Raw genomic sequence first — 25,000 nt, 5'->3', positions numbered from 1 at the left:
AAAGTGGCTTGTGATACATGTATTACATAAAGATGGCAAGATGCAGTAGGTGGTATAGAGTACAGTATATACATATGAGATGAGTAATGTAGGGTATGTAAACATTATATTAAGTGGCATTGTTTAAAGTGGCTAGTGATACATTTTTTACATCAATTTCCATTATTAAAGTGGCTGGAGTTGAGTCAGTATGTTGGCAGCAGCCACTCAATGTTAGTGGTGGCTGTTTAACAGTCTGATGGCCTTGAGATAGAAGCTGTTTTTCAGTCTCTCGGTCCCTGCTTTGATGCACCTGTACTGACCTCGCCTTCTGGATGATAGTGGGGTGAACAGGCAGTGGCTCGGGTGGTTGTTGTCCTTGATGATCTTTATGGCCTTCCTGTGACATCGGGTGGTGCAGGTAGTTGAGATGTTTTGGGATGAGTTGGACTGCAGAGTGAAGGAAAAGCATCCAACAAGTGCTCAGCGTACGTGGGAACCTGTTCAAAACTGTTGGAAAAGCATTCCAGGTGAAGCGGGTTGAGAGAATGCCAAGAGTGTGCAAACCTGTCATCAATGCAAAGGGTGGCTACTTAGAACAATCTAAAATATATTTTCATTTGTTTAACACTTTTTTGGTTACTACATGATTCCATATGTGTTATTTCATATGTCAGATGTCTTCACTAGTATTCTACAATGTAGAAATGAGTACAAATAAAGAAATACCCTTGAATGAGTAGGTCTTTTTGACTGGTAGTGTACATTTGTGGTTAAACCTTTTCGGTGATGAATGTCTCCTGTTTGTTGACGTTCCTGGACATAAAATACCCCTTAAAGAGGGTGAACACCTGGTTAGACAACAACGGTATTAGAATAACTTATTATAAGTAGATACGTTTTCCTGTTCCATTTCAGTGTATTTACCTAATCACATACAGTATATTAGCAAAGGTTACTGTCGTTTACGGGATGAGTCCTAAAATGGCACAATATCCCCTACATATTCCCCAAAGTAAGTGCACTATATAGGGTATAGGGTGTCATTTTGCAAGTTCAAGTTCAGTTACAGTCTTTACTATCACAATTCTGTGTCAAACCCCATAATTATTGCTGGTCACATTCATTTTCACATCCTGACCCTCATTTCCATAATATTTGTCTCATTTGAGTTTGTTCAACCCTAAAATAAATATGCATGCCTAAAAATGACACCGCTTAAACACTGTGGGGTCACACAGTAACATCAACACTGGAGCATCTCTCCATTGCCACTTTGACCTTTTCATTTCCCTCTCCCTCTCCCTCTCTCTCTCCCCCTCTCTCTCTCTCTCTCTCTCTCTCTCTCTCTCTCTCTTTCTCTTTCTTTCTTTCTTTCTTTCTGTCTTCATTGGCTGCATCCCGAACCAAATGGCAACCTATTCCCTATATGGCGCCCTGGTCAAAAGTAGTGCACTATATGGGGTGGCAAGTAGCCTAGTGGTTAGAGTGTTGGGCCAGAAACCAAAAGGTTGCTAGATCGAATCCCTGAGCTGACAAGATACAAATCTGTCGTTCTGCCCCTGAACAAGGCAGTTCACCCACAGTTCCTAGGCCGTCATTGTAAGTAAGAAATTGTTCCAAACTGACTTGCCTATTTAAATAAAGGTTAAATAAAAAACATATATTGGGAACCAGCCAGTTAATGTTCTGGCTGGTTATAGAGACTCATCAGTCTGACATAGATCCCATGGCTGTTTTCCCTCTCTAACAGTCCAGGCTCTGTCTGCGTCCAAAATGAAACGCTATTCACTGCACTATATAGGGAATAGGGTGCCATTTGGGGGACACACACCTGTCCAGAACTCTTACAGACAGTACCTGAAATTACCATCTCCATCTGACCTCCTTTTCCCCTCTCTTCTCTGTGTTGCCTAGACGATGACCCCATGCAGCCGGTGACCCAGGACGAGACGGTGTCGGTGGGCGGCACGGTGACCCTGACCTGCCGGGTGACAGAGAGCGACAACTCCTCCCTGCAGTGGTCCAACACGGCCCAGCAGACTCTGTACTTTGGAGAGAAGAGAGGTGAGAGAGAGAGAGGAAGGGAGAGAGAGTTGTGTGTTTGAGAGAGAGAGACAGAGAGAGGTGAGAGAGAGAGACAGAGAGAGGTGAGAGAGAGACAGAGAGAGAGAGGGAGACAGAGAGAGACAGAGAGAGAGGAAGGAAGGGAGGGAGAGTTGTGTATGTGTGTGAAAGAGAAGACGTGAGAGAGGTGAGAGAGAGAGAGGAAGGAAGGGAGGGAGAGTTGTGTATTTGAGAGAGAGAGACAGAGAGAGGTGAGAGAGAGAGAGACAGAGAGAGAGAGGGAGACAGAGAGAGACAGAGAGAGAGACAGAGAGAGAGAGAGAGAGAGAGAGGTGAGAGAGAGACAGAGAGAGAGAGAGAGACAGAGAGAGAGGTGAGAGAGAGAGACAGAGAGAGAGGTGAGAGAGAGAGAGACAGAGAGAGAGTTGAGAGAGAGTTGAGAGAGACAGAGAGAGTTGAGAGAGAGAGAGTGAGACAGAGAGAGAGTGAGACAGAGAGAGAGTTGAGAGAGAGAGAGTTGAGAGAGAGAGTGAGACAGAGAGAGAGGGGGAGACAGAGAGAGAGGTGAGAGAGAGAGAGAGAGAGAGAGAGAGAGAGAGAGAGAGAGAGAGAGAGTTGAGAAAGAGAAAGAGCGAGAGGGAGACAGAGAGAGAAAGAGAGAGAGGGAGACAGGGAGAGAGGTTGGAGAGAGATAGAAAGAGAGAGAGAGAGAGGGAGACAGGGAGAGAGGTTGGAGAGAGATAGAAAGAGAAAGAGAGAGAGAGAGGGAGACAGGGAGAGAGGTGAGAGAAAAGAGAAAGAGAAAGAGAGAGAGGGAGACAGAGAAAGAGAAAGAAAGGGAGGCAGACAGAGATCAAGAGCCCAAAAATAACTGGTGTGTCTGGCTAGGACCCTCTGAGCATATCTTTTCTCAACCAGGGCCTCAGAACCAGATCCTGACCCAGCACTCTCACACCACAGTCTATCCCCATCACACACATGCACACACACACCCTTGGCTTGCATGGCTTAATGAACCAATATAATAATCCCAAAACTGCAAACCCTGCCTATCTGGCACTCCAAGCACTCAAAGTATTTGAAGGATTTCAATTAGTACTTGAATATAGATCTGGTAGTAATCTATTGCCTTACTATCTGTGAACCTAATGGCGTATTGACATGTGGATGTTTTTGGAGAAAGGGGGATACCTGGTCAGTTGTACAACTGAATGCCTTCAACTGAAATGTGTCTTCCACACGCTCAGGGGAACAGTGGGTTAACTGCCTTGTTCAGGGGAACAGTGGGTTAACTGCCTTGTTCAGGGGAACAGTGTTTTAACTGCCTTGTTCAGGGGAACAGTGGATTAACTGCCTTGTTCAGGGGAACAGTGGGTTAACTGCTTTGCTCAGGGGAACAGTGGGTTAACTGCCTTGTTCAGGGGAACAGTGGGTTAACTGCCTTGTTCAGGGGAACAGTGGGTTAACTGCTTTGTTCAGGGGAACAGTGGGTTAACTGCTTTGTTCAGGGGAACAGTGGATTAACTGCCTTGCTCAGGGAACAGTGGGTTAACTGCTTTGCTCAGGGGAACAGTGGGTTAACTGCCTTGCTCAGGGGAACAGTGGGTTAACTGCCTTGCTCAGGGGAACAGTGGGTTAACTGCCTTGTTCAGGGGAACAGTGGGTTAACTGCCTTGTTCAGGGGAACTGTGGGTTAACTGCCTTGCTCAGGGGAACAGTGGGTTAACTGCCTTGCTCAGGGGAACAGTGGGTTAACTGCCTTGTTCAGGGGAACAGTGGGTTAACTGCCTTGTTCAGGGGAACAGTGGGTTAACTGCCTTGTTCAGGGGAACAGTGGGTTAACTGCCTTGTTCAGGGGAACAGTGGGTTAACTGCCTTGTTCAGGGGAACAGTGGGTTAACTGCCTTGCTCAGGGGGCAGAACGACTGATTTTTACCTTGTCAGCTCGGGGATTCGATCCAGCAACCATAATGGCCCAATGCTCTAACCACCAGGCTACCTGCCGCAGTGTTTGTTGCCAGGGGAGCGTGCATGTACCTCGAGCCTATGTTATTTACAGATCTAGATCAATAACATTACTCTGTAAGTAGAAATAGCATTGTTTCTGAATTAACCATATGCTGCTACTCTCAAATCGTATTCATCCCATAAAGCTTCAGTTAACAATATATTGGAAAGGAGGGGTAAATGGAGGATATATGAAGAGAGGTAGATGATGGGGGGGGCACACAGGAGCTACATCTAGACAAATGGACTGACCTTGGTTACTGGTAGACCATGAAGACAAAGCCCTGGCAGCGACACAGACAAAGGCACTGTTAGGTATGCTATGCAGAGACACACAGACGAGGAGACAGGCAGAGAAAAGACAGACAGACAGAAAAGGAGTCGGGCAGACAGAAAGAGAGGGAGGCAGACAGTTAGAGAGCGACAGACAGACAGACTGAGCCAGACACACACAGACAGAAAGAGAAAGCGGGAGTCAACCAGATGGAAAAGGACAGAGACACACATGTACAAACACAGATACACAAAGACAGACAGAGAGACCCCCAGTAGCCACAGACAGAGAGACCCCCAGTAGCCACAGACAGACCCCAGTAGCCACAGACAGAGAGACCCCCAGTAGCCACAGACAGAGAGACCCCAGTAGCCACAGACAGAGAGACCCCCAGTAGCCACAGACAGAGAGACCCCAGTAGCCACAGACAGAGAGACCCCCAGTAGCCACAGACATAGAGACCCCCAGTAGCCACAGACAGAGAGACCCCAGTAGCCACAGACAGAGAGACCCCCAGTAGCCACAGACAGAGAGACCCCCAGTAGCCACAGACAGAGAGACCCCAGTAGCCACAGACAGAGAGACCCCCAGTAGCCACAGACAGAGAGACCCCAGTAGCCACAGACAGAGAGACCCCCAGTAGCCACAGACAGAGAGACCCCAGTAGCCACAGACAGAGAGACCCCCAGTAGCCACAGACAGAGAGACCCCAGTAGCCACAGACAGAGAGACCCCTGTAGCCACAGACAGAGAGACCCCCAGTAGCCACAGACAGAGAGACCCCCAGTAGCCACAGACAGAGAGACCCCAGTAGCCACAGACAGAGCGACCCCCAGTAGCCACAGACAGAGAGACCCCCAGTAGCCACAGACAGAGAGACCCCAGTAGCCACAGACAGAGAGACCCCCAGTAGCCACAGACAGAGAGACCCCCAGTAGCCACAGACAGAGAGACCCCCAGTAGCCACAGACAGCCACAGACAGAGAGACCCCCAGTAGCCACAGACAGAGAGACCCCCAGTAGCCACAGACAGAGAGACCCCAGTAGCCACAGACAGAGAGACCCCAGTAGCCACAGACAGAGAGACCCCCAGTAGCCACAGACAGAGAGGCCCCCAGTAGCCACAGACAGAGAGACCCCAGTAGCCACAGACAGAGAGACCCCAGTAGCCACAGACAGAGAGACCCCAGTAGCCACAGACAGAGAGACCCCCAGTAGCCACAGACAGAGAGACCCCCAGTAGCCACAGACAGAGAGACCCCCAGTAGCCACAGACAGAGAGACCACCAGTAGCCACAGACAGAGAGACCCCCAGTAGCCACAGACAGAGAGACCCCAGTAGCCACAGACAGAGAGACCCCAGTAGCCACAGACAGAGAGACCCCCAGTAGCCACAGACATAGAGACCCCCAGTAGCCACAGACAGAGAGACCCCCAGTAGCCACAGACAGAGAGACCCCAGTAGCCACAGACAGAGAGACCCCAGTAGCCACAGACAGAGAGACCCCCAGTAGCCACAGACAGAGAGACCCCCAGTAGCCACAGACAGAGAGACCCCAGTAGCCACACCAGTAGCCACAGACAGAGAGACCCCCAGTAGCCACAGACAGAGAGACCCCAGTAGCCACAGACAGAGAGACCCCAGTAGCCACAGACAGAGAGGCCCCCAGTAGCCACAGACAGAGAGACCCCCAGTAGCCACAGACATAGAGACCCCCAGTAGCCACAGACAGAGAGACCCCAGTAGCCACAGACAGAGAGACCCCCAGTAGCCACAGACAGAGAGACCCCAGTAGCCACAGACAGAGAGACCCCCAGTAGCCACAGACAGAGAGACCCCCAGTAGCCACAGACAGAGAGACCCCAGTAGCCACAGACAGAGAGACCCCTGTAGCCACAGACAGAGATCAGGACTGTCTGTAGACATATAAACAGGTCCAAGGACTGACTGAGTGTGAATGTGTGTTCTGTTGCCTTCATGTTACAATGGGCCCTGGTCAAAAGTAGTGCACTATGTAGGGAATAGGGGTTATATTTTAGTTTGTTTGTGTGTGTGTCCCAAGAACCCAGACAGAGTCAGATCAGAATACATATAGAGGTCAAAGATATCACGTAGATGGGACGCGTGTTTCCTACCATTTCATCATCCTCCCATAACCTACACTAAACACTGTGTGTGTGTGTGCCCCTCCCTGCCAGCTGCCGCGATGATGACAAAGCGTTTATATCTCTTCTCCTATTTTCCTGACTGTCTGTCTGTCTGTCTGTCTGTCTGTCTGTCTGTCTGTCTCCGTGTGTTTCTCCCCTCTTCTTCCCCTTCCCGTTCTCCCTAATTTTCTCTCTTTCTTCCCTCTCTATTTCTCTCCCTTCCCGTGATTCTCTCCCTCTCTCCCCCCAGAGACCTCCCCCAGACAGAGAGACCCCCTCCCTCCTCCTCCCCCCCCCAGTCCCCCCCCCAGTCTCTCCCCCCAGTCCTCCTCTCTCCCTCCCCTCCTCCCCTCGCCACCACCTCTCCCTCCCCCTCTCTCTCCCTCCTTCTCCTCTCTCCCTCCCCTCCTCCCCTCGCCACCACCTCTCTCTCCCCCTCCACTTTTCCTCTCCCTCCCCTCCCCCAGTCCTCAGACTCTCCCTCCCCTCCCCCCTCGCCACCACCTCTCATCCCCCTCCCTCTCTCCCCCTCCTCTCTCCCTCCCCCTCTCCCCTCCCCTCCTCCCCTCGCCACCACCTCTCTCTCCCTCCTCCTCTGTCTGTCCCTCCTCCTCCTCTCTCCCCTCCCCCTCTCTCCCCTCCTCCTCCTCTCTCCCTCCCCTCCTCCTCCTCGCCACCACCTCTCTCTCCCCTCCACTTTTCCTCTCCCTCCCCTCCTCCTCTCTCTCTCCCTCCCTCCTCCCCTCGCCACCACCTCTCTCTCCCCCCTCCTCTCTCCCCCCTCCTCTCTCCCTCCCCCTCTCTCCCTCCCCTCCTCCCCTCGCCACCACCTCTCTCTCCCCCCTCCTCTCTCCCTCCTCCTCCTCTCTCCCTCCCCCTCTCTCTCCCTCCTCCTCCCTCCTCTCTCCCTCCCCCCTCCTCCCCTCGCCACCACCTCCTCTCCCCTCCACTTTTCCTCTCCCTCCCTCCTCCTCTCTCTCTCCCTCCCCTCCTCCCCTCGCCACCACCTCTCTCTCCCCCTCCTCTCTCCCCTCCTCTCCCTCCCCCCCCCTCCCCTCCCTCCTCCCCTCGCCACCACCCCCCCCTCCCTCCTCCCCTCCCCCCCCCTCCTCCCTCCCCCTCTCCCTCCCCTCCTCCCCTCGCCACCACCTCTCTCTCCCCCCCCTCCTCTCTCCCTCCTCCTCCCTCTCTCCCTCCCCCTCTCTCTCCCTCCTCCTCCTCTCTCCCTCCCCTCCTCCCCTCGCCACCACCTCTCTCTCCCCCCTCCACTTTTCCTCTCCCTCCCCTCCTCCCCCTCTCCTTCCCCCTCTCTCTCCCTCCTCCTCTCTCTCCCTCCCCTCCTCCCCCCTCGCCACGACCTCTCTCTCCCCCCTCCTCTCTTCCCCCTCCTCTATACCTCCCCCTCTCCCCTCCCCTCCTCCCCTCGTCACCACCTCTCTCTCCCCCCTCCTCTCTCCCTCCCCTCTCTCCCCTCTCTCCCAGCTCTGAGAGATAACCGTATCCAGCTCCACCAGTCAACAGGCACAGAGCTGTCCATCACCATTGGAGACATCCAGCTGTCAGACGAGGGGGAGTACACCTGCTCCATCTTCACCATGCCCGTCCGCACTGCCCGTGCCACCGTCACTGTGCTAGGTGTGTGTGTATTAATGCATCATTCTGTATTATACATTCACTTATTCATGCAGTCTGTGCGCTAGATACAGTAGTGGAGTACTGTATGTACATTTCTTAGACTGAGTGCTGGCAGTGGTGGAAAAAGTACCCAACTGTCATACTTGAGTAAAAATAAAGATGCCTTAATAGAAAATGACTCAAGTAAAAGTGAAAGTCACCCAGTAAAATACTACTTGAGTAAAAGTCTAAAAGGATTTGGTTTGAAATATACGTAGGCATCAAAAGAAAATGTAATTGCTAAAATATACCTAAGTATTGAAAGTAAAAGTATAAATAATTTCAAATTCCCTATATTAAGCAAACCAGACAGCACCATTTTCTTTTTTTTTTTTTTACGGAGAGCCAAGGGATACACTCCAACTCTCAGACATGATTTACAAACAAAGCATTTGTGTTTAGTGAGTCCGCCAGATCAGAGGCAGTAGGGATGACCACTTGCTCCCTTTACAAACAAAGCATTTGAGTTTAGTGAGTCCGCCATATCAGAGGCAGTAGGGATGACCACTTGTTCGCTTGATAAGTGCATGAATTGGACCATTTTCCTGTCCTGTTAAACATTCAAAATGTTGGGATGCACAACACGTCTGTAAGTGTGTCTGTGTGTTAAATGTGCTCTCTCTCCCCCTTTCTCTCTCTCCCTCTCTTTCTCTCTTTCTCTCTCTTCTCTCTTCTCTCTCTATGTTTCTGTCTGTCTCTCTTGCTCTCTCTCTCTGTCAGGTGTCCCTGGTAAGCCTCAGATCTCTGGCTATGAGGACGCTGTACAGGAAGGGGGCAAAGTCACCCTCACCTGCACCAGCTCCGGGAGCAAGCCTCCCGCCAAACTACACTGGTACAGGGACCAGAAGGAACTCACAGGTAAAGGTGGGAGGGAGAGAGGAGGGGAAGGGAGGGAAGGGAGAGAGAGAGAGAAGGGAGAGAGAGAGAGAAGGGAGAGAGAGAGAGAAGGGAGAGGGAGATAGAAGGAGAAAAAAGGGAGCGTGATAGATCACGAGACAGAAAAAAGAGAAAAAGAGAAAGGTGTGTATGTATGAGAGAGACAAGGGAAGGGAGATGGAGAGAATGTGTATGTATGAGAGAGAGAAGGGAAGGGAGATGGAGAGAATGTGTATGTATGAGAGAGAGAAGGGAAGGGAGATGGAGAGAATGTGTATGTATGAGAGAGACAAGGGAAGGGAGATGGAGAGAATGTGTATGTATGAGAGAGACAAGGGAAGGGAGATGGAGAGAATGTGTATGTATGAGAGAGAAGGGAAGGGAGATGGAGAGAATGTGTATGTATGAGAGAGAGAAGGGAAGGGAGATGGAGAGAATGTGTATGTATGAGAGAGACAAGGGAAGGGAGATGGAGAGAATGTGTATGTATGAGAGAGACAAGGGAAGGGAGATGGAGAGAATGTGTATGTATGAGAGAGAAGGGAAGGGAGATGGAGAGAATGTGTATGTATGAGAGAGAGAAGGGAAGGGAGATGGAGAGAATGTGTATGTATGAGAGAGACAAGGGAAGGGAGATGGAGAGAATGTGTATGTATGAGAGAGACAAGGGAAGGGAGATGGAGAGAATGTGTATGTATGAGTGAGACAAGGGAAGGAAGATGGAGAGAATGTGTATGTAAGAGAGAGAAGGGAAGGAAGATGGAGAGAATGTGTATGTATGAGAGAGACAAGGGAAGGGAGATGGAGAGAATGTGTATGTATGAGAGAGAAGGGAAGGGAGATGGAGAGAATGTGTATGTATTAGAGAGACAAGGGAAGGGAGATGGAGAGAATGTGTATGTATGAGAGAGACAAGGGAAGGGAGATGGAGAGAATGTGTATGTAAGAGAGAGAAGGGAAGGGAGATGGAGAGAATGTGTATGTATGAGAGAGAGAAGGGAAGGGAGATGGAGAGAATGTGTATGTATGAGAGAGAGAAGAAAATAAATGGAGGTTAAAGAAAGAAGAGAGGGGATAATAGGAAAATTTGCAAGCTAGAGAAACTAGAGGGGAGGTGATGAGGCAGAACATAGCAAAACACTAAACAGGGAGCGAGAGAGAGGAGGTGGGGGAGAGGAAGGAGGGGGGGGTGGTTGGAAGGGAGAGGAGAGGAGAGGGAAGATGGGAGAGAGGGGGGTGTAGATGGGATTCAGAGGGAGGGAGGGAGGGAGGGAGGGAGGGAGGGAGGGAGGGAGGGAGGGATAGAAAGATAAAAAGTAAATAAGATTGAAAGGATAGAGGGGATAAACGGTAAAGCTAGGCGCTGAAAGCGGCGACACGGGGGGATGAGGCAGAACACAGAGGAAGCTGTAAACGAGAGAGAGAGGGCCTGCGTCCCAAATGGAACCCTATACCCTATAGCGGCCCTATAACCTACACTAAAAGGGTGCCATTTGGGATGCATCTAGGATGTTCTATTAGGGTAGATTGAGCGGCCTTGGTTCCTGATAACCCATGAGAAGACTGAGGGAGAGCCACAGATAGTGAGTTGGGAGCTTCCCAGTCATGTTGGAGACTATATGAGCTCAACCCTATGTGACATATAGTATGTGTTACTATCCTTGTGGAGACCAAACAATTAATTCCCATTCAAAATCCTATTTACCTTAACCCTAACCCTTAACCTAACCCTAACCTTTACCCCAACGTTTAACCTAACTCTAACCTTAACCCCCAAGCCTAACCTTAACCCCACCCCTTAAGCTAACCCTAATCCCCAACCCTAAGCCTAACCCTAACCTTAAGCCCAACCCTTAACCTAACCCTAACCTTAACCCCAACCCTAACCTTAACCCCAACCCTTAACCTAACCTTAATCCCCAACCCTAAACCTAACCCCAACCCTTAACCTAACCCTACCCTTAACCCTTAACCCCCAACCCTAACCTTAACCCCAACCCTTAACCTAACCTTAATCCCCAACCCTAAACCTAACCCTACCCTTAACCCCCAACCCTAACCTTAACCCCAACCCTTAACCTAACCTTAATCCCCAACCCTAAACCTAACCCCAACCCTTAACCTAACCCTACCCTTAACCCCAACCCTTAACCTAACCTCAATCCCCAATCCTAAACCTAACCCCAACCTTAACCCCAACCCTTAACCTAACCCTAACCTTAACCCCCAACCCTAACCTTAACCCCAACCCTTAACCTAACCCTACCCTTAACCCCCAACCCTAACCTTAACCCCAACCCTTAACCTAACCTTAATCCCCAACCCTAAACCTAACCCCAACCCTTAACCTAACCCTACCCTACCCTTAACCCCAACCCTTAACCTAACCTCAATCCCCAATCCTAAACCTAACCCCAACCCTTAACCTAACCCTAACCTTAACCCCCAACCCTAACCTTAACCCCAACCCTTAACCTAACCCTAACCTTAACCCCCAACCCTAAACCTAACCCTAATTGTAACCCTACCCTAACCCCAACCCTAAACCTAACCTTAACCCCAACCCTTTTGCCCATTCTTCAAGGAGAAACTGCTCCAGCTCCTTTAAGTTGGATGGGTTCTGGTGGTGTACAGCAATCTTTAAGTCATACTACAGATTCTCAATTGGATTGAGGTCTGGGCTTTGACTGTGACACTTAGATTGCACACAGGTGGACTTTATTTAACTAATTATGTGACTACGTAAGGTAGGTAATTGGTTGCACCAGATCTTATTTAGGGGCTTCATAGCAAAGGGGTTGAATACATATGCACTCACCACTTTTTAAATTTGTTTAATCTATTTTTGAAACAGGTAATTTTTAAAATTTCCCTTCACCAATTTGGACTATGTTGTGTAAGTCCATTACATGAAATCCAAATAAAAATCAATTTAAATGACAGGTTGTAATGCAACCAAATAGGACAAATGCCAAGGGGATGAATACTTTTGCAAGGCACTGTACACACACACACACACACACACACACACACACACACACACACACACACACACACACACACACACACACACACTGGTCTCTTCAGTCAGTATTATAGCTGAGGAAAGGGAGCGAGGAGAGGCCGAGGAGATGAGCATCACGGGTCAACGTGTTACTATGACTCTCATACAGAGCCTGTGTTCCAATTAGCACCCTTTTCCCTATGTAGTGCACTGCCTTTGACCCTACCTTATAGGGTTGGCATTTGAAATGGAACCATAGAGTGCTGTGCTGTAAGTAGCTAGGTTAGGATAGATGAGCACATAGACTGCTACTCACTTCTGCTGCTTTGACGGGCTTACAGAGGTTAGAGAGGCTCAAAGGGGATGTAGAGACGAAGAGAGGGCGAGAGAGAGGGACAGGGCTATGCTAGGAGAGAGAAATATGAAGGAAAGAGATAAAAAGAAAATGCTTGCATCCCAAATGGCATCCAATTTCCTTCATGGTGCTCTACTTTTGACCAGGACCATAGACCAAGGAATAGGGTGATGGTCCCTGGTCAAAAGTAGTGCACTATATAGGGAATAGGATGCCATATGGGATGCATTTTGGACACGGAGAGAGAGAGAATAGGATATTCGGGAAGGGTCAGTGGAGGAAACGGATGATGAAATGGTTGGGAGATGTAGAAAGAGTGTCGCTGAAGAGGTTTTAATTGAGAAGAATGGCTGGCTAAGTGCTGTGAAGAGGCTTTAAATATGAATGCTCTTGTACACTACAGTATGTCAGTGTAAGGGCTATTGATCAGCTGATGGGATCAATTTGTCTGCATTGAATTGAATGTAGCTCTGGTCAAAAGTAGTGCACTATATAGGGAATAGGGTGCCATTTGGGACGTGAGACATAATCTAAATGTATGGTATCATTATGGTGGATCCACAGATTCTAAATGTTCCCTGTGTGTGTGTGTGTCTGTGTGTTTGTGTGTGTGTGTGTCTGTGTGTTTGTGTGTGTGTGTGTGCACTCGTGTGCGCGTGGGTGAATGAGACAAAGAGAAAGAGAAATATCCTCCATATTACATAAATATTACTCAGTCAGCCACTGATATTGCTGTATCTTGAATGTAAACTCATTTGACATAGCTTTTCATACAGTGGTAGTAAGTAGTACATCATCATTATGTACAATGACAGTTAAAACGAGTACCCATGGTGACAATATGTTTGTGTCTGCAACGTGTGTGTCTCTCTCTATCTGTGTGTCTCTCCTCATTTGAGTGCATCTGTGTGTGTGTGTGTGTGTGTGTGTGTGTGTGTGTGTGTGTGTGTGTGTGTGTGTGTGTGTGTGTGTGTGTGTGTGTGTGTGTGTGTGTGTGTGTGCGTGTGCGTGCGTGCGTGCGTGTGTGTGCATCTCTCTATCTGTGTGTGTCTCCGTATATGCATCCAGGTCGCCCTGATGTGGTGGAGTCTAACCCTGGTGAGCCGACCTACACAGTGATCAGTGAGCTGACTCTGACTGTGGGCCGAAGCGATGATAATGCTCTGATTGCCTGTGCTGTAGACCACCCTTCTCTGGCCCATGGGGACAAAGGGAGCGAGCAACGCATTAGAGTCCTGTGTAAGTGCTGCCTCCATTCGCCAAGGCCTGTCACTGCAACCACATGTACTTTCAGGTCCATAATTATTGGCACCCTTGATAAAGATGAGCAAAATACTGATCTACAAAGTTTGCTAAAAGAAATTGGGAAATTATATTATTTTATAACTATACAATCACTCAGAGAAAGAGATTTTGTTTAACAAATAACAGAAACAGATATCTTAAAGATGAGGGTCGAAATTATTGGCACCCCTGTTTTTAACACGCTTACATCCTTCCCTTGTGAGGATAATGACACTGAGACTTTTTCTGAACTGTTTTCTGAGATTGGAGAACACAGTGGGGGGGGGATCTTAGATATTCCTCCATACAGAATCCTTCCAGATCCTTGATCTCCTTCGTCTGCTCTTATGGCCTGCCCTCTTCAATTCAAACCACAGGTTTTCAATGGGATTCAAGTCCGGAGACTGAGATGGACATGGCAAAATGTTGATTTTCTGGTCAAATAACCATTTCTTTATGGAGTTTGATTAGTGCTTGGGGTTGTCATCTTTCTGGAAGATCCACTTGCAGCCAAGTGTCAGTCTACTGGCAGAGAGAACCAGGTTTTTGGCTAAAATGTCCTGGTAATGTTCATGATGCCGTTGACCTTAACCCTGGTCCTGGGACTTTCATTGATCTGCATGTCCAGACGTTATATTTAGCCTCACAACCAAGTGTTTTACCATTTTCTTTCCAGTACAACCAGGTCTACAACTAGAACACAAACAGTGAGTTTTACTGACATGTCAAATGTCAAATAAAAAAACAAGGTCAGCCGAAGCAAAAACCTGATAACAATGAATGTATTTGAATGCTGTAAGTACAGAAATAGTTTGCTCACTGGGTAATGAATATCCTACTCATCAGTGACGACTGTGAGGAATTTGGAGTTTGTGACAATACTATGTGCGCTTATTACTGCATTATAGACACTATGTCCTGGGATCTACTATAATCTTCTTATTATTTTTACAGTATTATAGACACTATGTCCTGGGATCTACTATAATCTTATTATTATTATTACAGCATTATAGACACTATGTCCTGGGATCTACTATAATCTTCTTATTATTATTACAGCATTATAGACACTATGTCCTGGGATCTACTATAATCTTATTATTATTATTATTACAGCATTATAGACACTATGTCCTGGGATCTACTATAATCTTCTTCTTCTTATTACAGCAGTATAGACACTATGTCCTGGGATCTACTATAATCTTCTTCTTCTTATTACAGCATTATAGACACTATGTCCTGGGATCTACTATAATCTTCTTCTTATTATTACAGCATTATAGACACTATGTCCTGGGATCTACTATAATCTTATTATTATTATTATTATTACAGCATTATAGACACTATGTCCTGGGATCTACTATAATCTTATTATTATTATTACAGCATTATAGACACTATGTCCTGGGATCTACTATAATCTTCTTCTTCTTATTATTACAGCATTATAGACACTATGTCCTGGGATCTACTATAATCTTCTTCTTCTTATTACATCATTATAGACACTATGTCCTGGGATCTACTATAATCTTCTTATTATTATTACAGTTTTATAGACACTATGTCCTGGGATCTACTATAATCTTCTTCTTCTTATTACAGCATTATAGACACTATGTCCTGGGATCTACTATAATCTTCTTATTATTATTACAGCATTATAAACACTATGTCCTGGGATCTACTATAATCTTCTTATTATTATTACAGCATTATAGACACTATGTCCTGGGATCTACTATAATCTTCTTATTATTATTACAGCATTATAGACACTATGTCCTGGGATCTACTATAATCTTCTTCTTATTATTACAGCATTATAGACACTATGTCCTGGGATCTACTATAATCTTCTTCTTATTATTACAGCATTATAGACACTATGTCCTGGGATCTACTATAATCTTCTTATTATTATTACAGCATTATAGACACTATGTCCTGGGATCTACTATAATCTTCTTATTATTATTACAGCATTATAGACACTATGTCCTGGGATCTACTATAATCTTCTTCTTATTATTACAGCATTATAGACACTATGTCCTGGGATCTACTATAATCTTCTTATTATTACAGTTTTATAGACACTATGTCCTGGGATCTACTATAATCTTCTTCTTATTATTACTGCATTATAGACACTATGTCCTGGGATCTACTATAATCTTCTTCTTATTATTACTGCATTATAGACACTATGTCCTGGGATCTACTATAATATTCTTCTTATTATTACAGCATTATAGACACTATGTCCTGGGATCTATTATAATCTTCTTCTTATTATTATTACAGCATTATAGACACTATGTCCTGGGATCTACTATAATCTTCTTCTTATTATTACTGCATTATAGACACTATGTCCTGGGATCTACTATAATCTTCTTCTTATTATTATTACAGCATTATAGACACTATGTCCTGGGATCTATTATAATCTTCTTCTTCTTCTTATTACAGCATTATAGACACTATGTCCTGGGATCTACTATAATCTTCTTCTTCTTATTACAGCATTATAGACACTATGTCCTGGGATCTACTATAATCTTATTATTATTATTACAGCATTATAGACACTATGTCCTGGGATTTACTATAATATTCTTCTTATTATTACAGCATTATAGACACTATGTCCTGGGATCTACTATAATCTTATTATTATTATTACAACATTATAGACACTATGTCCTGGGATCTACTATAATCTTCTTCTTATTATTACAGCATTATAGACACTATGTCCTGGGATCTACTATAATCTTCTTATTATTATTACAGCATTATAGACACTATGTCCTAGGATCTACTATAATCTTCTTCTTATTACTGCATTATAGACACTATGTCCTGGGATATACTATAATCTTCTTCTTATTATTACAGCATTACAGACACTATGTCCTGGGATCTACTATAATCTTCTTCTTATTATTACTGCATTATAGACACTATGTCCTGGGATCTACTATAATCTTCTTCTTATTATTACTGCATTATAGACACTATGTCCTGGGATCTACTATAATCATCTTCTTATTATTACAGCATTATAGACACTATGTCCTGGGATCTACTATAATCTTCTTATTATTATTACAGCATTATAGACACTATGTCCTGGGATCTACTATAATCTTCTTCTTATTATTATTACAGCATTATAGACACTATGTCCTGGGATCTACTATAATCTTCTTCTTATTATTACAGCATTATAGACACTATGTCCTGGGATCTACTATAATCTTCTTCTTATTATTATTACTGCATTATAGACACTATGTCCTGGGATCTACTATAATCTTATTATTATTATTACAGCATTATAGACACTATGTCCTGGGATCTACTATAATCTTCTTCTTATTATTACAGCATTATAGACTCTATGTCCTGGGATCTACTATAATATTCTTCTTATTATTACAGCATTATAGACACTATGTCCTGGGATCTACTATAATCTTCTTCTTCTTATTACTGCATTATAGACACTATGTCCTGGGATCTACTATAATCTTATTATTATTATTATTACAGCATTATAGACACTATGTCCTGGGATCTACTATAATCTTCTTATTATTATTACAGCATTATAGACACTATGTCTTGGGATCTACTATAATCTTCTTATTATTATTACAGCATTATAGACACTATGTCCTGGGATCTACTATAATCTTCTTCTTATTATTACTGCATTATAGACACTATGTCCTGGGATCTACTATAATCTTCTTCTTCTTATTACTGCATTATAGACACTATGTCCTGGGATCTACTATAATCTTCTTCTTATTATTACTGCATTATAGACACTATGTCCTGGGATCTACTATAATCTTCTTCTTATTACAGCATTATAGACACTATGTCCTGGGATCTACTATAATCTTCTTCTTCTTATTACTGCATTATAGACACTATGTCCTGGGATCTACTATAATCTTCTTCTTATTATTATTACAGCATTATAGACACTATGTCCTGGGATCTACTATAATCTTCTTCTTATTATTACAGCATTATAGACACTATGTCCTGGGATCTACTATAATCTTCTTCTTATTATTACTGCATTATAGACACTATGTCCTGGGATCTACTATAATCTTCTTCTTCTTATTACTGCATTATAGACACTATGTCCTGGGATCTACTATAATCTTCTTCTTATTATTACAGTTTTATAGACACTATGTCCTGGGATCTACTATAATCTTCTTTTTATTATTATAGCATTATAGACACTATGTCCTGGGATCTACTATAATCTTCTTCTTATTATTACAGCATTATAGACACTATGTCCTGGGATCTACTATAATCTTCTTCTTATTATTATTACAGCATTATAGACACTATGTCCTGGGATCTACTATAATCTTCTTTTTATTATTATAGCATTATAGACACTATGTCCTGGGATCTACTATAATCTTCTTCTTATTATTACAGCATTATAGACACTATGTCCTGGGATCTACTATAATCCTCTTCTTATTATTACTGCATTATAGACACTATGTCCTGGGATCTACTATAATCCTCTTATTATTATTACAGCGTTATAGACACTATGTCCTGGGATCTACTATAATCTTCTTCTTATTACAGCAACTATGTCCTGGGATCTACTATAATCTTCTTCTTATTATTACTGCATTATAGACACTATGTCCTGGGATCTACTATAATCTTCTTCTTCTTTTTACTGCATTATAGACACTATGTCCTGGGATCTACTATAATCTTCTTCTTATTATTACAGCATTATAGACACTATGTCCTGGGATCTACTATAATCTTCTTCTTATTATTATTACAGTATTATAGACACTATGTCCTGGGATCTACTGTAATCTTCTTCTTATTATTACAGTATTATAGACACTCTGTCCTGGGATCTACTATAATCTTCTTATTATTATTACTGTATTATAGACACTATGTCCTGGGATCTACTATAATCTTCTTATTATTATTACAGCATTATAGACACTATGTCCTGGGATCTACTATAATCTTCTTATTATTATTACAGCATTATAGACACTATGTCCTGGGATCTACTATAATCTTCTTCTTATTATTACAGCATTATAGACACTATGTCCTGGGATCTACTATAATCTTCTTCTTATTATTACAGCATTATAGACACTATGTCCTGGGACCTACTATAATCTTCTTATTATTTTTACAGTATTATAGACACTCTGTCCTGGGATCTACTATAATCTTCTTCTTCTTATTACAGCATTATAGACACTATGTCCTGGGATCTACTATAATCTTCTTCTTATTATTACAGCATTATAGACACTATGTCCTGGGATCTACTATAATCTTCTTCTTCTTATTACAGCATTATAGACACTATGTCCTGGGATCTACTATAATCTTATTATTATTATTACAGCATTATAGACACTATGTCCTGGGATCTACTATAATCTTCTTCTTTTTATTACTGTATTATAGACACTATGTCCTGGGATCTACTATAATCTTCTTCTTATTATTACAGCATTATAGACACTATGTCCTGGGATCTACTATAATCTTCTTCTTATTATTATTACTGCATTATAGACACTATGTCCTGGTATCTACTATAGTCTTCTTATTATTATTACAGCATTATAGACACTATGTCCTGGGATCTACTATAATCTTCTTATTATTATTACAACATTATAGACACTATGTCCTGGGATCTACTATAATCTTCTATGCAGAAGAACTCCTTTCCTTCTAACAACTCTTGTGTAGCTTGTAAGAGCCTCAGCCTTTCATAGATAGTGTTTAATAGTTTATTGCTCACAACATTTCGACTCTACAGGCATTTTTGTTTAAACAATCTGGCCCCGGGCTCCTTTGGGATCCGCCCTTGTCTCACAATCAGTGCTCGAGCTCCCCGTGAATCACACAGAATAATGTATGTAGCTCAAACACACAATGTTTAAAAGAGGTTAGAAGCCAAAATGCGCCGGCGTTACGGTAGGACTCGTTGGATTAGCAAGGCCCCTTGGACCAGTGGCCCCTTGGACCTGTGGCCCCATAACATCAAAGATACACCAACATATTTTACCATTTGGACGTAAGTTTCGGCATATGCTTCAGTTTAGACATTTTTTGTTGTTGGTATTTTAAACCCCTTTTCTCTCCAATTTCATTATATCCAATTACGATCTTGTCTCATCACTGCAACTTCCCAACGGGCTCGGGAAGAGGCGAAGGTCGACTCATGCTTCCCCTGAAACATGACCCGCCAAACTGCGCTTCTTCACACCCGCCAGCTTTATCCGGACGCCAGCTGCACCAATATGTTGCCCAACTGATGACCGAACAAGGAGTCGCTAGAGAGCGATGAGACAATTAAAGCCCCCCCCCCCCGGCCAAACCCTCCCCTAACCTTGACGACTCTGGGCCAATTGTGCGCTGCCCTATGGGACTCTCAGTCATGGTCGGTTGGGTTTGAACCCAGGTCTTTTATTTTTTTGTTGTAGTGACGCTTCAAGCACTGCAATGCAATTTCTTAGACCGCTGCGACACTCAGGAGGCCATACTTCTGTTTTTCAACGCCGAACCCACCACTGATGTGCGTAGCCAACGAGCTCTATCGTCTGACCACAGCAGCGCATGGAGTTTGATAACCGGCATTGGCACTTGGATTGGAACCAGTGCTGTGGTCAGAGGAAATGAAAATAGAGTTCTTTCTGTGGTTAGAGGAAATGAAAATATAGTTCTTTCTGTGGTTAGAGGAAATGAAAATATAGTTCTTTATGTGGTTAGAGGAAATGAAAATATAGTTCTTTCTGTGGTTAGAGGAAATGAAAATATAGTTCTTTCTGTGGTTAGAAGAAATGACAATAGAGTTATTTATGTGGTTAGAGGAAATGACAATAGAGTTCTTTCTGTGGTTAGAGGAGATGACAATAGAGTTCTTTCTGTGATTAGAGGAAATGACAATAGAGTTCTTTCTGTGGTTAGAGGAAATGACAATAGAGTTCTTTATGTGGTTAGAGGAAATGACAATAGAGTTCTTTCTGTGGTTAGAGGAGATGACAATAGAGTTCTTTCTGTGATTAGAGGAGATGACAATAGAGTTATTTCTGTGGTTAGAGGAGATGACAATAGAGTTCTTTCTGTGGTTAGAGGAAATGACAATAGAGTTCTTTCTGTGGTTAGAGGAGATGACAATAGAGTTCTTTCTGTGGTCAGAGGAAATGACAATAGAGTTCTTTCTGTGGTTAGAGGAGATGACAATAGAGTTCTTTCTGTGGTTAGAGGAAATGACAATAGAGTTCTTTCTGTGGTTAGAGGACATGAAAATAGAGTTCTTTCTGTGGTTAGAGGACATGACAATAGAGTTCTTTCTGTGGTTAGAGGAAATGACAATAAAGTTATTTCTGTGGTTAGAGGAGATGACAATAGAGTTCTTTCTGTGGTTAGAGGAAATGACAATAGAGTTATTTCTGTGGTTAGAGGAGATGACAATAGAGTTCTTTCTGTGGTTAGAGGAAATGACAATAGAGTTCTTTCTGTGGTTAGAGGACATGAAAATAGAGTTCTTTCTGTGGTCAGAGGAAATGACAATAGAGTTCTTTCTGTGGTTAGAGGAGATGACAATAGAGTTCTTTCTGTGGTTAGAGGAGATGACAATAGAGTTATTTCTGTGGTTAGAGGAGATGACAATAGAGTTCTTTCTGTGGTTAGAGGAAATGACAATAGAGTTCTTTCTGTGGTTAGAGGAGATGACAATAGAGTTCTTTCTGTGGTCAGAGGAAATGACAATAGAGTTCTTTCTGTGGTTAGAGGAAATGACAATAGAGTTCTTTCTGTGGTTAGAGGACATGAAAATAGAGTTCTTTCTGTGGTTAGAGGACATGACAATAGAGTTTTTTCTGTGGTTAGAGGAAATGACAATAGAGTTCTTTCTGTGGTCAGAGGAAATGACAATAGAGTTCTTTCTGTGGTTAGAGGAGATGACAATAGAGGTCTTTCTGTGGTCAGAGGAAATGACAATAGAGTTCTTTCTGTGGTTAGAGGAAATGACAATAGAGTTATTTCTGTGGTTAGAGGAGATGACAATAGAGTTCTTTCTGTGGTTAGAGGAGATGACAATAGAGTTCTTTCTGTGGTCAGAGGAAATGACAATAGAGTTCTTTCTGTGGTTAGAGGAGATGACAATAGAGTTCTTTCTGTGGTTAGAGGAAATGACAATAGAGTTCTTTCTGTGGTTAGAGGACATGAAAATAGAGTTCTTTCTGTGGTTAGAGGACATGACAATAGAGTTCTTTCTGTGGTTAGAGGAAATGACAATAAAGTTATTTCTGTGGTTAGAGGAGATGACAATAGAGTTCTTTCTGTGGTTAGAGGAAATGACAATAGAGTTATTTCTGTGGTTAGAGGAGATGACAATAGAGTTCTTTCTGTGGTTAGAGGAAATGACAATAGAGTTCTTTCTGTGGTTAGAGGACATGAAAATAGAGTTCTTTCTGTGGTCAGAGGAAATGACAATAGAGTTCTTTCTGTGGTTAGAGGAGATGACAATAGAGTTCTTTCTGTGGTTAGAGGAGATGACAATAGAGTTATTTCTGTGGTTAGAGGAGATGACAATAGAGTTCTTTCTGTGGTTAGAGGAAATGACAATAGAGTTCTTTCTGTGGTTAGAGGAGATGACAATAGAGTTCTTTCTGTGGTCAGAGGAAATGACAATAGAGTTCTTTCTGTGGTTAGAGGAAATGACAATAGAGTTCTTTCTGTGGTTAGAGGACATGAAAATAGAGTTCTTTCTGTGGTTAGAGGACATGACAATAGAGTTTTTTCTGTGGTTAGAGGAAATGACAATAGAGTTCTTTCTGTGGTCAGAGGAAATGACAATAGAGTTCTTTCTGTGGTTAGAGGAGATGACAATAGAGGTCTTTCTGTGGTCAGAGGAAATGACAATAGAGTTCTTTCTGTGGTTAGAGGAAATGACAATAGAGTTATTTCTGTGGTTAGAGGAGATGACAATAGAGTTCTTTCTGTGGTTAGAGGAAATGACAATAGAGTTCTTTCTGTGGTTAGAGGAGATGACAATAGAGTTCTTTCTGTGGTCAGAGGAAATGACAATAGAGTTCTTTCTGTGGTTAGAGGAGATGACAATAGAGTTCTTTCTGTGGTCAGAGGAAATGACAATAGAGTTCTTTCTGTGGTCAGAGGAAATGACAATAGAGTTCTTTCTGTGGTTAGAGGACATGACAATAGAGTTCTTTCTGTGGTTAGAGGAAATGACAATAGAGTTCTTTCACCAAGCACACCAGGACTTGGACATCAAGGATCTGATTAAACAGAAAAAGGCTAAGTGTCTGTATCCTCGCAAGGAGAGGTGCTCGAGTATATTGTGCATATGATACATGATAACATATGCACAATACACACACATACACAATGATTTTGTGTTGTAGATATGTGCTAGTAGAGTAGTGGCCTGAGGGCACACACTTAATGTGTTGTGAAATCTGCTGGACTCCAGAAAGAGTAGCTGCTGCCTTGGCAAACCTACCCATATGACTTTGCTACTGCTGGTCATACCTATACCTGCAGGGACATATATGCTTACCATACTGTTGATATTACAGCGAGGTCAATTTTATAAAGCCCTTTTAAAATCAGCAGTTTGTTACAATGGGCTTTACAGATACCCAGCCTAAAATCCCAAAGAGCAAAGCAATGCAGATGTAGAAGCTGGGTTAGGCAATTATGTTAGATTGCTCATAATTGTGTGTGTGGACAATGAACATGACTTCCGTGCAATGTACGTATGTATGTGTTTGTCCGTTTGTGTGTGTGTGTGTGTGTGTGTGTGTGTGTCTATCTTCTCCAGTATATATGATGGCGATGTATTATTGTTTTCCTAGTCACCCCAGATGTAACTATCCAGCCTGAGAGTGATCTGCCCAGAGAGGGAGGAAAGTTCCACCTGCAGTGCATTGCCAACGGAAACCCCGAGTAAGACACACACACACACACATACGCATTAACACACACACAAGCAAGCAAACATCCCTACACACACTCTCATGAACAACACATACACAAACATACACTGTAGCATCCGTACTGCATTATAGATGAACCTGCCTTAGACCAGTCAGTCTATTGATCGGCTCCTCTCCTCTCGTCCTCCTTCTCCCCCTTTCTCTCATTCTCTGCCTCCCCCTGTCCCACTCTGGCTGCATCCCAGATGTCTCCCAAATGGCACCCTATTCCCCATAAGGCTCTGGTCAGAAGTAGTACACTATGTCGAGAATAGGGTGCCATTTTGGATGCAGTCTATGTCTCCCTCTATCGCCCCATCACTGATCTCTCTCTCACCATGCCACTCACACTCACTTCACTCTCACTCAGTGTCTTTTCTGTCACAGCCGCGTCGAATCTTCCCCTCTTCCTTCTCGTCCTCACCAATAATTCTCTTCTATCTTGCTTTGCACCTTTTCCGCCCCCATCCTCCCCCATCCCTCGTCTCTTTGCTCTCCTTTAAGGTTATGCGTCAGCCTGTCACAGCCTCTCCAGTCACAGAATTCTTCCCAAATGACAACCCATTTCCTATATAATCCCTATGGCCCTGGTCAAAAGTAGTGCACTATGTAGGGAATAGGGTGGCATTTCAGATGCACCCAGAGTACTTCGTATAGTCTGTCTGAATAGACAACCAGCGTGTGAGTGACAGGGGAACCGATAGAGAGAGGGGAGAAGGGCTCAGCACATGCATATCCTTAAGAGGCCGCACAACATCAGAATATCTAACAGACCGGGATAGAGGGCAGGGAGAGAGAGTGTTTAATGTTAACTGTAAATTTGTGATTGTTTATTTCACTTGCTATGGCAATGTTAATGTATGTTCCCCGTGCCAATATATCCCCTTCGAATTGAAGAGAGAGAGAGAGAGAGAGAGAGAGAGAGAGAGAGAGAGAGAGAGAGAGAGACAGAGAGAGAGAGACAGAGACAGAGACAGAGACAGAGACAGAGACAGAGACAGAGACAGAGAGAGAACATGCACAGCTCCTTGGCCCGAAGGACTAATGACCAGTCAGATACAGGCTGGGTCTCAGCTGTCAATCAAACGCAATCACCATGGCAACTTATTTGCTGCTCTAAATCTGACCCACCGTTTCTCACAGACAAACTGACGCTGATTAAGTTTCACATTTAACAGCATAATACAATCAGGAAATGTTTTATTACAGCGATACGGCTTGTTTCTGAGAATGTCTTGACTTGATGAACAAGAGCTATTTCAAGACGCTTT

General features: G+C 43.8%; 1 protein-coding gene across 2 annotated transcripts in view; it reads left to right on the top strand.

Moving 5' to 3' along the window:
• Positions 1-25,000, top strand: part of LOC135559027 (cell adhesion molecule 3-like) — an 82,552-nt gene that overhangs the window by 43,433 nt on the left and 14,119 nt on the right. For both annotated transcript variants that reach the window (XM_064993337.1, XM_064993338.1), the window contains exons 3-7: positions 1,897-2,046; positions 7,958-8,110; positions 8,870-9,007; positions 13,453-13,623; positions 23,610-23,700. In XM_064993337.1, coding sequence (XP_064849409.1) covers positions 1,897-2,046; positions 7,958-8,110; positions 8,870-9,007; positions 13,453-13,623; positions 23,610-23,700 — 703 coding nt within the window. The remainder of the gene's footprint in view (positions 1-1,896; positions 2,047-7,957; positions 8,111-8,869; positions 9,008-13,452; positions 13,624-23,609; positions 23,701-25,000) is intronic.

The sequence above is a fragment of the Oncorhynchus masou genome, chromosome 17, assembly GCF_036934945.1.
Source record: "Oncorhynchus masou masou isolate Uvic2021 chromosome 17, UVic_Omas_1.1, whole genome shotgun sequence".
Taxonomy (NCBI): Eukaryota; Metazoa; Chordata; class Actinopteri; order Salmoniformes; family Salmonidae; genus Oncorhynchus; species Oncorhynchus masou.
This window is presented reverse-complemented; position numbering and strand designations above follow the sequence as displayed.